Genomic DNA, 14,400 nt, shown 5'->3' with positions numbered 1-14,400 from the left:
ATTACAGTCATTTAGCAGACGCTTTTATCCAAAGCGACTTACAGGAAGTGTATTCAACATAGGTATTCAAGAGAACTACTAGTCACCAGAAGTCATAAGTGCATCTCCTTTCTTAAACAAGCATCTTAAAGCATAAACCAGAGCAAAAGTATAGTGCAGAGGCAAATTACTACGAAAACAATAATTGCAACAGACTAATACGAATATAATAAGTGCTACAAACTACTACGAATAGGATAAGTGCAGTAAACGAATACGAATTCAATAAGTGCAGCGAACTGATACGAATACAGTAAGTGCAACAACTAATACGAATGCAATAAGTGCTACGATGAAGGCTCAGGGTAGTACTTCTTGAAGAGGTGAGTTTTCAGCCTGCGCCGAAAGATGGGCAGCGACTCTGCTGTCCTGACGTCAGTGGGGAGTTCATTCCACCACTGAGGGGCCAGGACGGAAAAAAGCTGTGACTGGGTGGATCGGCCGCAGGGACCTCTGAGCGACAGGGCAACCAATCGCCCCGAGGCAGCAGAGCGAAGTGGTCGGGCGGGGGTGTAGGGCTTGACCAAGGCCTGGAGATAGGAAGGAGCTGTTCCTTTCACTGCCCTGTAGGCTAGCACCAGAGTCTTAAACTGGATGCGAGCTCTTACAGGGAGCCAGTGTAGAGAACGGAGAAGGGAAGTTGTGTGGGAGAACTTGGGGCGATTGAACACCAGACGTGCTGCAGCTTTCTGGACAAGCTCCAGAGGTCTGATGGCCGACGCCGGGGCTCCGGCAAGTAGTGAGTTGCAGTAGTCCAGGCCTGGATGACACCTGCGCCGTCTCCTCAGTGAGGAAGGGGCGAATCTCCTGATGTTGTAGAGCAGGAATCAGGGCGTGTGACGGATGCAATGTTTGCGGAACGCGTTGGTCAGGGTCACACCCAGATTCCTCACAGGGAGGAACAATGGTGATGGACAGGTCTCGGGGAGGAACAGTTTGTCCCAGGTTGAGCTTCAGGTGGTGTGTCGCCATCCACTTCGAGATGTCAGCCAAGCACGCAGCAATGCGTGCCTCCACTTGGGTGTCACCGGGAGGAAATGACAAGACCAGCTGGGTGTCATCGGCATAACAATGGTAAGAGAAGTCATGCGAGCGAATAACAGAACCCAGAGATGTTGTGTAGAGCGAGAAGAGAAGGGGGCCCAGAACTGAACCTTGTGGAACCCCCGTAGTCAGCATGCGTGGTTCCGAAACGGCCCCCTCCATGTCACCTGGTAGGATCGGCCTGTCAGGTAGGATGCAAACAGGGAGAGTGCAGACCCTGAGACGCCCATCCCCTCGAGGGTGGAGAGGAGGATCTGGTGGTTCACCGTGTCAAACGCCGCTGACAGGTCCAGGAGAATCAGGACAGAGGAGAGAGAGTTCGCTCTCGCGGCGTGAAGCGACTCTGTCACCGCAAGGAGGGCCGTCTCTGACGAGTGACCCACCTTGAACCCGGACTGGTGGGGGTCCAAGAGGTTGTTCTGGTGGAGGTAGGAAGACAGTTGTTTAGAGACAGCGCGTTCAAGTGTTTTGGATAGAAAGGGTAGAAGAGAAACCGGTCTGAAGTTCTTGACATCAGTGGGGTCAAGTGATGGTTTTTTTCAGAAGGGGGGTGACTCTGGCAGTCTTGAAAGCCGAGGGAAAGCATCCCGAGACGAGAGATGTGTTGATGAGGTGAGTGAGGAAAGGAAGGAGTTCAGTGGCAATAGACTGAAGAAGAGGGGAGGGGATCGGGTCAAGGGAGCATGTGGTGGGGCGGTTAGATGTAACAAGGTCGAGGACCTCGTTAGGGAGAGGGGAGCAAAATAGGGTAAGATGGGGTGTGGAGAGGGAAGGGGGAGCTGAGGGGGAAGAGCTGGAGAGGGTAGAGAGGGAGAGGGTGGACAGGGAGAGGGGGCTGAGAGAAGGAGGATCTGATATCGTTTACCTTCTTGTCAAAGAAGTTGGCGAAATCATCAGGGAGAAGGGAGGAAGTAGGATGAGGGGGTGGGGGTGAAGAGAAAGTTTCAAAGAGTTTTTTAGGATTGGAAGCAGAGGTTAGGATTTTAGAGCGGAAAAAAGCTGCTTTTGCAGTAGCTAGAGAGGAGGAAAAAGTGGAAAGGAGAGATTGGAAGTTAAGAAGGTCCTCCGGGAGTTTGCCTGTTCTCCATTTACGCTCAGCCGCTCTTAGGCTCCGTCTATCAGTACGCACTGAGTCCGACAGCCATGGGGCAGGAGGAGTTGGGCGTGCAGGCCTGGAGGTGAAGGGACAGAGGTTGTCCAAAGAGGAGGAAAGGGTGGAGAGGAGAAGATCAGTAGAAGTATCGGGGGATAGGAGAGAGAAGGTTTCAGGGTCAGGGAGGGCAGTGGTAACGGAAGAGGAAAGATCAGCGGGGGAGAGGGAGCGGAGGTGACTACGGGTTGAAACCATGTGGGTAGGTGGAGGAAGTAAGGGGGGAGAGTAGAGGGAGAGGGAGTAGGACATGAAGTAGTGGTCCGAGAGCTGGAGGGGAGTGACAGAGAGGTTAGCAGTAGAACAGTGTCTAGTGAAGATAAGATCCAGCTGGTTGCCGGCCTTGTGGGTAGGAGGAGAAGAGGAGCGATAGAGGTCAAAGGAGGAGAGGAAGGAAAGCAGTGGTTCTAACTTGGAAGTGCGAGACTAGTGTGTCAAGCTCCTCCAGGAACTCACCAAGAGGGCCTGGTGGGCGGTACACAACAGCAATGGTGAGCTTGACTGGATAAGTGACAGTAACAGCATGAAATTCAAAAGAGGACGGGAAGAACTGTGGAACAGAGACAAGAGAGTATTTCCATTTTGGGGAAATTAGCAGGCCAGTGCCACCACCTCGCCTCGCAACTCTGGGAGTGTGAGAGAAGGAGTACACATCTGACAGAGCTGCGGGTGTGGTAGTGTTTTCTGGTGTGATCCAGGTCTCAGTTAGAGCAAGAAAGTTGAGGGAGAGCAAGGATGCGTAGCCTGAGATGAACTCAGCTTTAGGCACTGCCGACTGGCAGTTCCAAAGCCCCCCTGACACCACTTGCTCACCATAATAATTTCTATAGAACAGTTTCAACAAAAACTAAAACCTTCCATGAATATAGGGTTTATTATACAGCTATTGTATTAGACTGGATTACATTTAGCTATGTGTACCTAATTATCTGGCACTTTTTAAAGAGCTGCAGATTTTATTTAGAAGATATACCATTTTTACTTTTTGTGGTCTCCTTTCTAGTCATCTGTGTCCAGCACAGTGAGTCAGCAGGGCTTGCTGAGGAAGGTTCCAGTTGCAGTTTCAACTCCGGCCACTGTCCTGGCTTCCTCCTCCTCTGGACCCCAAACTAACTCAGCAGCGTTAAAACCCACTGCTCCGGAAGCAGCTTCTTCTTCAGTCACTGACAATGAGGTAACAGACTCCACCTTGCACACACAAAGACCCATGGCTACCACTACAACAGTACAGATTACAGTTAACTGTTCCCTTCTGTTCTTGTGTTGTCAGCAGCTATGGTCTGAGATGCGTCGCCACCAGATCTTGTGGGAAGAACTGCGACAGCGCAGAAAGCACCTGGAGTCCCTGATGGCCGAACATCAGAGGCGTAGTGGTCTCAGTGACTCTCCTAGGCGGATGGTAGACTCAGAAGGCCTTGCTACACCTTCACAGACTGTCAGTAGGGATGAAAGGTAAGAGAGATGCTGCTCTAGGGGGCCTGTTTCAACAAGTCCAAGATAGAAGTCAGTTAGTTTAGTTATCTTTAGAGGGGTCACGATTCTCCAAATCCGCAATTTAATGAGTTTTGATTGTAAGGTCAAGATTTGATTTGATTGTCAGCACTCACAACTGTACTATTGTGTCTCGAAAAGTGCAGCTGCTGGCAGGCTACCGCAAACTACACTATGTTGTCTTTTAAGTGTTTTACTATTTTTTCTTCAGACGCAATTAAGTAGGCAGGGAAGGAGAACAAAATACGAGGTTGAAAATGGAAAGATTATTTTGATATATTTTTCAATTTAGAACGGAAATTGTGCAGCCCTAGTTATAAACATATTCAGGGAAATGGGAGATTCTTGAGAATGAACAGCCGTACCCCACAGCAGCCACATTGCACAACATGACCTCTTATGCTTTGCTCAAACATATTGTAATAGCTGTTGAGATCACTCTTTGTGTTATTTTATTTTTTTAGCTGGGTAGGGATTAAAACTGATGCTTATTTCATAGAAAACATAATTTGTACCATTTTTCCAATGTGTCTTTAGGACAATGGCTACCTGGGGTTCCACTCCCTGCCACCTTGATGATGATGATGATGGAGATGATGATGATGATGATGATGATGATGATGATGATGAATATCAATCCGAGATGGGTGCAGAGGAGGAAGAGGAGCATGATGAATGTGTAGAAAGCAGCTCTGATGACGGCATCCACATCTACTCCTCCAGCAGGAACCAGTGCTCCAACAGCAACAGGAAGAACCAAGGAAGGTCAGACGAAGTGGAGGCGGAAGGAATTCTATTGCACTGATATCTATAATCTGTCTTTTTAAAATGATGCTCACACTTCATTTTTGTGTTTTTTTAGCAACCTGAAGCCTCCCCCAGCCTTCTCATGTGAAACTAGTGGGAATCCAAATCTTCATAACAAGACTAAGGCCAAGGAGCAACAGCAGTCCAGAAGTATGAACCAGTCTGCGACGAGCCAGCATGGAGCTACACGGCGACAAGAGAACCTGCGCTGGGCCTCCGAGCTCTCCTTCGCCGAGGGCTCGGGTCAGTGGCAGGAACAGATCGGCCAGCTGCAGAGGCAGCTGGACTTCAGCACCAGCATGTGTCACACACTCATGCAGGACCAGCAGGTTGGTGGACAGGACAAATACATGCACATACACGGGCATTGGCCGTAGTAATAGACACAAGCTCGCACTACATTTGTACACTTAGTTATAGTGGAATTGTCAATGAAGTCAACTGTTCTCTTAGAGAATCTTAACAAAGACTCAGCTTTCTATCAAGTCATTGTTTAGGTGTTAACAGTTATAAAAATATTCTCTCCCCTCCTTCCACAGACACTCTCTTATATGTTGCAAACCCTGCTGACGGGTCAGTACAGTGCGTTACCCAACAACTTGTCATCACCACAGGTCCACCTGGTCATGCACCAGCTCAACCAGTGTTACACCCAGCTGGCTTGGCAGCAAAACAATGTACAAAGGTGAAAACAGTAGTATACAACAGTACACTTCTTGATTTCTATCAAAAAGTTCATTTTTTAAATAGTTTTTATATTCTGTCATACTTTTCCTTCAGGCTAAAGCAGGTCCTTAATGACCTCCTTCGCCAGCAACAGCAGAATCAGCAGGCTTCCTCTTCAGCAGCAGGTTGGTCGACACAGAAGCCTGGCTCATCCCAGGAATCCAGCTCTGGCACCTCGGCCTCCCCTGGAGTCTTCTGCCCCTTCTCCTCTACCCTGCATCCTTCAACAAACAACATGTCAACTGCTGCCGTATCCCCATTCCCTCCTGGTATGACATGGATATTTATTTAATTCTCACACAAAGCATGTCTTGAATGGTATGCATCAGAAGCAACAGAAAGCTAAATCATCTACATGAGGCTCAAAAGATGAGGTTCACAGTGATTATTTTACAGCAACTAAAGATTTTTTTGTGTTAATGTGCTAAAAAGCCTCTTCACTGTTTTAAAATCAATGAAAGTTTGACCTTCAATAGGTCATGGCATTTATGAAAATTTTAGCAATGCCTATTTGCAATAAAAATGTTTTATCTTCATGTAGTTATTGAACACTGTTTGAATATTCTGGTTACTGGTAGGAGTAATCATTTTCAATTAGTACATTTGAATTTGAAGTCAGTGATATTTTTCAAAGTGACTCACTCGGCCAACAATGATTTAATTGATTTTTTTTGGACCATTACCATTAAACATGAGCAAATTAAGTAATTTGTCTTTCTTTTTACTCTGCAGGCTTTAATTTATTTCCACTCTTCCCTTCTACCATGGGCGAGTTCCCCCAGGGTGCAGCAGGTCAGGCAACCGCTGACCACCCGAAGCAGCAGTTAGACCCCAACACATCAATTAAAACAGAGTACATGAGTTTCCCTCCTCCACTGCAACGCTTTCCTCTCACCACCACCACCACTACAGATAGAGGGTACATCCATCATTTTTGCCTGAGAGGAGATTTATATATATTCATGTAGACATTACTGTTCATATATTTATTTCCCATGTGACCCCTTTAGACCGTCTGGCTGGCTTAAAACCTCCTATGCGAACAACACCGTCCAGCATCACCGATCCCAAACGGAGCCCAAAGAGTCTCCCTCCTCCTCCCCCACTTTTGCCAGCCGCCACCCCAGACCACAAGAATTTGACAGGGCATCACAGGAAAGCTTCAGCAGCATGCCGGATCCTGTTGATCCCACCACCATCACCAAGACTTTTAAGGCCGGGCGCAAGGCCTCTGCACAAGCCAACCTGGCCTCACGAAGCAAGACGCCCAATTCTAAGAGAGGAGGAGGAGGAGCAAAGGGCACAACAAGAACAGTGAAGGTAGAAAAATGAAGATAAATCATCTGTAAATATTTGCTGTAACCAAATTAGCAAAGACTTAATGATGAAAATTTCATCAGAGTTTTTCTTAAAAGAATTTCATGTATTTATTTCAGGCCATGAGAGTGACAGCGTTAGCAGCACTGCAGACTTTGTCCAGAAGAGGGCAGCCCTGTCCCACCAGAAGGATCAGAATAAGAGTCTGTTGGACAAGCTGACCCAAGAGAAACTTGACAGCAAAACTAGGCATGGAAACAAACGCAATGACATCTCTTCTGGTGGGGGTCAAGCTGCTTGTTGTGAAAGTTATCCACCCACTTCACCCCTCTTTTGTCTGTGTCTTGTTTACATTTATTATCTACATCAGTTATATCACTTAATTTACGTCAGTGTTTTCTTTATTTCTGTACATCTTGTCCTTTGGTATTTTTTTTGCACATTTTTCATGACCTTGTGTTTCATGTTTAATTTTGGGTTAATTTACTTTGTGTCACTTTAATTTATCTTACTCACAGCCTATGCTTGGAGAACACCCTTCCTCTCTAACAGAATTGCATGCACAGAAGCACCAGGTAAACTGACAAAGCAACGCAAAGCATCATGTGCTTATTGTATCACCTCAACATTCCATGCATGCTCTATTTGTGGCTAAACCTAAACCAAAGCAAAGTTTGAGGACAGACTTTTTGTTTTTTACTCATTGATGAGGTTATGCAAGTATCCGCTCAAATCTCATCACGGCCTATCTTGAACCTGTAGATGCAAGCAGCGAGTTCTCACTGTTCGAGGCACTAAGGGAGACCATCTACTCTGAGGTGGCTACTTTGATATCCCAGAATGAGTCCCGCCCCACTTTCTCATTGAGCTCTTCCATGAGCTGCAATTGCTCAACACGGACTACTTACGGCAAAGGGCCCTGTATTCCCTCCAGGTACGTAGAGACACATGTAACTGCTGTTTGTAGCATGTATAGATATATCTTCTATTCCGGGCTCAGATTACATGATATTCAGGCTGACAGACTATGGGATGAGTTCTTGTCTAGGATCAGAATAGTTGTTTGGCAGATTATCTGATCATGTGACTGGTTATTGATAAGATTTATCTCTTAACTATTTTCAGACATAATTAGCGCTGTCTTGACCACTTTAAACCTTTTGAGACGTTATATTTGAGAAAGTTTGGACCAAATGCTTCTCCTTTCTGGGCAGACCAGACCTGCAGGAGACAATGAGAGACAATTAGGAGGAGGAAAAAGAGAACTTTTGACATTTCAGTCGTGAGGCTGGTGGAGACTATGGGCCCAATCTTAAACTCTGTTATTTTCACAGTTAATGCCCCCATTGTGTCAGTAGCATCTGTGCGCCCATGGGCGTGTTGGTCTTAAGATGAGGTGTAGTCCGGTGCATTGTTAGTGTATCGCTAACTTGAGGCAGCAGAAAGCCATTGAGCCATTGACCAACGGAAAGAACAATGGTGCAGTATTTTCCTTCTACTTAATGCTCCTTTGGTCAAGCATTGCCCCCCAATGTCTCCGGCACAGGTTTAATAGATTATCATTGCATTTTCTCGTATGCAGTCAAGAGGACAGAGAATAGGGGTACGGCGGAGGCAGAGGGTCAGACGGCCAAGTGGACTCTCAATGCTGCCTTGAATGTCTGAGGGAAACATGTTCTTAGACCGTACAAATAAAGAAGACATCAGGAGAGTTGGAGAAATCATGAAGATGAGAGAGAGAGAGATAAATAAGTTTCCTCTTTCATTCTACTAGTCATTTTGTGTATATTGAGTGTGTTTATGAGTATGTCTTATTCGTGTAATTTAATGAGATTTTTAAATCAGCCAGAATTCCAAATCTCCTATAATCTGAGCCTGGCCTTATATATCTATATATATATATATATATCTATATATATATATATATATATCTATATCTATCTATATCTATCTATCTATCTATCTATCTATCTATCTATCTATCTATCTATCTATCTATCTATCTATCTATCTATCTATCTATCTATCTATCTATCGATATATATATAGATATATACACACACACACACAGTCTCCCTGAGAATTTACAATGGTATCTCCCTGTGTTTCTTCCAGGATATAGTGACCAGACACTTGGCAGAGAAGAGTGCAGCTGAGGACCACTTGGTCCGGTGGTGTGGGCTGCAGGCTCTCAGTCTGAGCTCACACCCAGTGAGAGTTTGGCAACCAGTGATGCAGTAAGAGACACATTATGGCTTCCCAGTGTGGCATTCTCACACTTTTCTATTGTTCTCTTTCATTTTAATTTGGGTGTCACTCCATAGTGAGGTATCTACCAGTACTGAAGTATTCCTCTAAATCCTAAATTGTCAAACCTCCTCCTACCCTTTTTTAAATCACTTTTACTTGCTTCCTCTTCTACATTTCAATACATCTTTCATTAGTTTCTATTTCAGCCTTGTCTCCTTTCATCCTTCCCCCGCCTGTTCTCTTTTCATCCTTCCATGTCTCTCTTTATTCTCTGATTTTAATTTCCCCTCCCACCATCGTCATTGTCTTTGAATTTAACTTGACAGCAAGACTTCAGAAACCAGTCTGTAAAAGAAATGACCATCATCTCTCCACGTCTCTTTTGCCAGATCAGACATGTGTTCTTTGTTCTGGGCCAAGGTCCCCAGTGTTACACTAATTGGGTGCCAGGCCTTTTTTCTGTCTAAATAATGCCTTTGTTCAAGAATGATGGATGAAATTTGTAATTCTCCAAGCTAGGAGAATGGCAAGAGAAGCCACCATTCCTGTTAATACTGCATGCTGGAAATTTTAGAGGGATGTTAGGAGAATTTTAAAGTGGATCTGTGAGGAATCATCGATCTTCTATAATCAAAAAAATCTGGGGTAAAAACAGTTTTGGTTTTGGAAAATCAGATATTCAACGAGGGTGCCTTATAACAGGATCTTTACCTTTTTCAGGAAGTGGTGGAGAAAAACTTGAGGCTCTCACAGGACACAATGAAGAGGAGGGATGATGCAGAATCTGTTGGCAATGACAGCACCATGTCGACCTCCTCCAACCTGGAACCGTTTGCTAACGATGACCTGGGTATAGTTGCTGTGCATGTAGAAAAATTTGGGACTGAAGCTTGTAAAACTGTATATCTGAACCTGTTTTCACATCCTGGGATTCAGCTGAGGTGCTTTGCTTTTTGCTTTTATTTAAATCAAATAGAGCAGAAGAGGACTATATGGCAGTTGAAAAAAAGGGACTCTCAGATTTTGGGAACTTCAGTGACATAGATTAGGAGTGACAGTAATTAGGAGCTGGCATACTTTGTGTGATCCTGAAGTCTGAAATTGGTTATAGATGCATTAATATCCATTACACTCCTCTCTCTTCATTGATTTTGAACTTTTTGTATCCCCTTGTCTCTTTTTCACTCTCCTTTCTTTGACGCTCTGATAGGCAACACAGTGATTCATTTAGACAAAGCTCTGGCCAGGATTAGGGAGTATGAGCGCATGAAGCTTAAAGCTGAGTTTAACCCCTGCAACGCCAGCTCTGCAGCTGCAGGTGACTCTGAAGTTTCTTTTGCTGAACATCCTTCTGCTAACCCTGCTCACCCAGTGGAAGGTACCCAATCATATAAGCCTGCCTGAGTACACCACGTGCTAAGACCTGTAGCAACACAATCATTGTCTTTCTTGTTGCTGTTCGATTTTTGAATACATTATTTGTGTCTGTCTGTGTGCAGGAGGAGCAGCTGGTGATGTGCACTGTCCTCAGATTGACACCCAGCAGTTGGACCGTCAGATCAAAGCCATCATGACAGAAGTCATTCCTTTCCTGAAGGTAGGACAACACAGGGAGCTGCAGAGGATGTATTGGAAATTATCAAATATTAATTTCTTATACTTGAACTGAACTATTAAATGGAAAAGGGTGCTTGTTATTCATCTAAAGGTTTTAAGGCTCAAATTGAATGTCATGAATATGAACAGTTGTTTCAGAGTTAAATCACCCTGTGATGTTCATGTTTTTCTTTTATTAGGAGAACATGGATGAAGTGTGCACCCTCCAGCTGTTGACATCTGTGCGGCGCATGGTCCTCACTCTCGCCCAACAGAATGATGAAAGCAAGGAGTTTGTCCGCTTTTTCCACAGACAGCTGGGAGGCATACTGCCGGTATGACAGAAACAACACCAGTTTATTCAGCTGCAGGTGACACAGGTTTAAGCATATGAAATAGAGAACAGCCTTTTTTGATATTTTCACTCTTTTCTTGCTCCAGGACTCTCTTAGTAAATTTGTGGGCCGTACTCTGAAGGACTGCTGGGAGGATCTTCTGGTGGAGATCTCAGAGATCCTCTTCAACGAACTCGCCTTCTTTAGGCTCATGCAGGATTTGGACAACAGCAGCAGCATTGCCTTGGCAGCCAAAAACAAAAATAAGAAGAAGACGCAGCAACCCAGTAGAGCAAAGCCAGGTCTCAAGGTAAAAAAAATGTCTCTCCCATTTTTGTTAATATGAATCACTGCTCACTGTAGAGCAGAAGTTTGTTTGATTGCGACTAATTCAACCCTTTATGTTCATTAATTCCCCCTATTAGGAAAACACAGTAGCTGGTGGCGTTAAATCAACTTCTCCAGCCTACACGGATGAAGACAAGGTCAGTGGTTTTAACACTGATAATGAAATTGTCAATACCACTTAGATCTCCAGTAATCTGTTACAATAATGACCCTCTTGTTTCTTCCAGGACCAAGATGAGGCTGAGCAGGAAGGTAACCTCCAGGAGCTCTACATGCACACAGAGATGAAGAACAACAGGAGCAGTGAAGCTTCAGAGGTGGAAGAGGAAGAGGAGGATGAAGAGAATGGACAGGGAATCCCTCTGTCAATCAGTAAGTGAAAATATTTAAAAAGGCCCCTTGGTATCATTTAGTGTAGCAACAACCCCCCAAAATAAATCCAACATGCAATATAATCTGAGATTATTTATTTATTTATTTTATCCCCCTATCTTTCTAATTGTATCTGACATTTGTATTGTGTTTATGCCTTGACAACATTGGCACATTAGTTTAGCGAGAACTCGCCCCAAAAATTACTGTGGGCTGATTTTCTCCTACTGAATTCTATAACAACATCAACTCAAGACATTTTTTTATGTGGTCATCCATCACTGTCAATGAAAAGTTGATAAAAAAGTTTTTCCAAAGATACATCAGGATGTAATATTAGTAGTGTAGTAAAACAGTTCTGCAGAAAATTGCTAAAAATGAATGCTAAAAGCTTTAATGTTTTTCTGCTTAAATGCAATTTCATGTATATACACACATATACATGCATGCATGATTTGTAACACATGTACACATCATTCTTGTGTGTTGTCTTTCTTTCAGGTCTGTCTAAAGCAGAGACTCAGGCATTGACAAACTACGGCAGTGGAGAGGATGAGAATGATGAGGAGGAAATGGAGGAGTTTGAAGCTGGACCTGTTGATGTCCAAACATCCTTGCAGGCTTCTGCCGATGGACAAGTGGAGCAGGAGGTCAGTGTTACTTGTGTCGCAGAGATATTATTTTATAAATAATCATAACTGTTCTTAATCTAACCTGTGGAATTGTTTGGTGCTTCAGGGGACGACACACAGCGAAACCTGGGCGACCAAAGCTGAACAGAGGAATTCAGATTTTGATGATGTTGGTAAGGCCCTCCTTGATATGTTCAGTGGGATTCCCTTCAAGCTAAATAATGTTAAACTGGCTTTTGTCTGATAGAAATCTATAAAAAAAGATAGATATATATGTGTGTGTGTATATATATCTATATAGATATATATTAACATCTATTTTTCTTTAGAAATCAACAAGTCAGTTGGGACAATGGACTCCCCAGTAGAACACCCTGACATGGCGGAGTGCCAGAGTCCTGAAGAGGAGAGTAACGTTGGGGCAGCTGCTGCATCAGAAGGAAACTCCCATGAAGTCTCTCATGATCAGGATGTCCTCAAAGAGTCAAACACCACTAGCAGCCCTGACACAGACTCTCCAGTCATGATCAACGTAGATGTAAGTTCAAGGCTGAAGATGCTTAGTTTTATTTAAAAAATGTGCTCAGGAAATTCATGGTGTACATATGGTCACTGGAATGAAAGCACCATTACTCAATAGTATGACACTAGATACGTTGCCCTTTATTGTGGCTGTTGTGTACTGATTATATCATATCATTGATGCAGGAGATGGGCTCAGGTAACACCAGTCAGAAATCTGATGAGGAAGACTTTGTTAAGGTGGAAGATTTGCCGTTGCAGCTTACAGTCATGTGTGAGGTTTGTAACAGCTAACAAATGAAACATTTTATTATAAAAACTGTTCATCAGAAGTCAAGGTGTAAAAACATTTGTATCTAATGACATCTTCTGTGCTGTAACATTAGGAGGAACTACAGATGAGAATAGTGGAGGAGCAGCAGAATAACAACCTGTCTGTAGAGATCCTCAATGGAAACGCTGAATCGCTGACTGGGCTGGTGGGAAATGCACAAGCACTGAAAGAACCAGGTATGGATTCCAGTTTTGTTTGTGTAGTTGTCAAATATTCTACAAAAGCTAAGAAACTCTTTCTTGTTATCATGTGTACATCTATACAGGAATGATTCGCTATTTTTGTCTGAACATTAACTTATAGTCCATCTCTTTTGGAGTAATTCGTGTTTTTCCCCTTTGTTTCTTTTTCAGACACTGTCGGTGCCCAGAGTGTGTAAAGATTTATACCAATGTCTCAAAATCTACTGTTTATTAGCAACGCTATGCTTGCACCCTCAATCTGCTCTGGATGTATGATTGTTGATTCTTTATCTGCTAGTTTAAAGGAGCAAAGGCTCATATTATTGGTCACATTTAGCTGTGACTTGAAACACAGATACAACTAAACATTGACACATAATCGACATTCATTTCTATTCCTGAATGTTTAATGTGATTGGGTAATCTGGGGAGGTCTTTATGCTGCTGATTAACGACAGTTAAGCCTGTCTGAGTCTTTATAGTCCTGAAATCCTGGTCAGATTTGCCTTAGTCTCCTTCTTGGTTCTGGGATCAGTTTAACATGAGTTGTGATTTTATTATTATTGTTTTTTTGTCTTGGCCTTATTGTTACACAGCTCATCTATTCTCCACTCGATTCCTAATTATAAGGAGATTCCAGTAGGTTGGAAGTTCAGTGTAGCCTGACTGACTTTAGCTAATTGTTTCTCGAGCTTGAACACTTTTTTTCCATTATATCAGAGCTAAAAGCTCAGATTTAACTTTTATCCCTTCAGACACATCTTTATATACTGTTCTGTTAATGATTTGTCTCCATTGATTTTCCATGTGATTAAAATATTGACTACAGTAATAAGTTTTAAATAATAAAATGCCTCAACTTTAAAAAAAAATGTTTGTGTGTTGACACGTTTTGTACATCAAAAGTGACTGAATATTATGTCAAAAAAGTCATAATATATCATGTTAAAAAAGGTCATAGTATAGTATGTCGAAAAAATAGTCATGATATGGCATTTTAATAAAAGTCATAGTATGGTATGTCGAGAAAAAAGTCATGGTATAGTATGTTAAAAAAGTCATAAAAAAGTCATAGTGTAGTGTGTAAAAAAAGAAAAGTCAGTGTAGTATGTCGAAAAAAAAATCATAGTATAGTACGTTGAAATAAAAGTCATGGTATAGTCTGTTAAAAAAGTTAAAAAGTCATAGTATAGTATGTCGGAAAAAAAGTCATGATATAGCATGTTAAAAAAAGTCATGGTATAGTATGTTCAAA

General features: G+C 43.1%; 1 protein-coding gene across 1 annotated transcript; it reads left to right on the top strand.

Annotated features, from left to right (window-relative positions):
• The first annotated feature begins 882 nt into the window (after positions 1–882).
• On the top strand, positions 883–13,754 carry LOC129095353 (pericentriolar material 1 protein-like). Its single transcript, XM_054603764.1, is given in 29 exon segments — positions 883–999; positions 3,237–3,407; positions 3,507–3,685; positions 4,262–4,489; positions 4,587–4,860; positions 5,071–5,216; positions 5,312–5,526; positions 5,990–6,176; positions 6,268–6,533; positions 6,536–6,577; positions 6,694–6,855; positions 7,093–7,149; positions 7,337–7,420; positions 7,423–7,508; positions 8,690–8,729; positions 8,732–8,811; positions 9,545–9,674; positions 10,035–10,202; positions 10,324–10,421; positions 10,621–10,755; positions 10,862–11,065; positions 11,181–11,240; positions 11,331–11,475; positions 11,977–12,125; positions 12,214–12,280; positions 12,437–12,645; positions 12,816–12,908; positions 13,016–13,139; positions 13,317–13,754. Coding segments are annotated over 29 exon segments (3,942 nt in total). The 3' UTR covers positions 13,343–13,754.
• The last annotated feature ends 646 nt before the right edge of the window (positions 13,755–14,400 follow it).

The sequence above is a fragment of the Anoplopoma fimbria genome, chromosome 9 (genome assembly GCF_027596085.1).
Source record: "Anoplopoma fimbria isolate UVic2021 breed Golden Eagle Sablefish chromosome 9, Afim_UVic_2022, whole genome shotgun sequence".
Taxonomy (NCBI): Eukaryota; Metazoa; Chordata; class Actinopteri; order Perciformes; family Anoplopomatidae; genus Anoplopoma; species Anoplopoma fimbria.
This window is presented reverse-complemented; position numbering and strand designations above follow the sequence as displayed.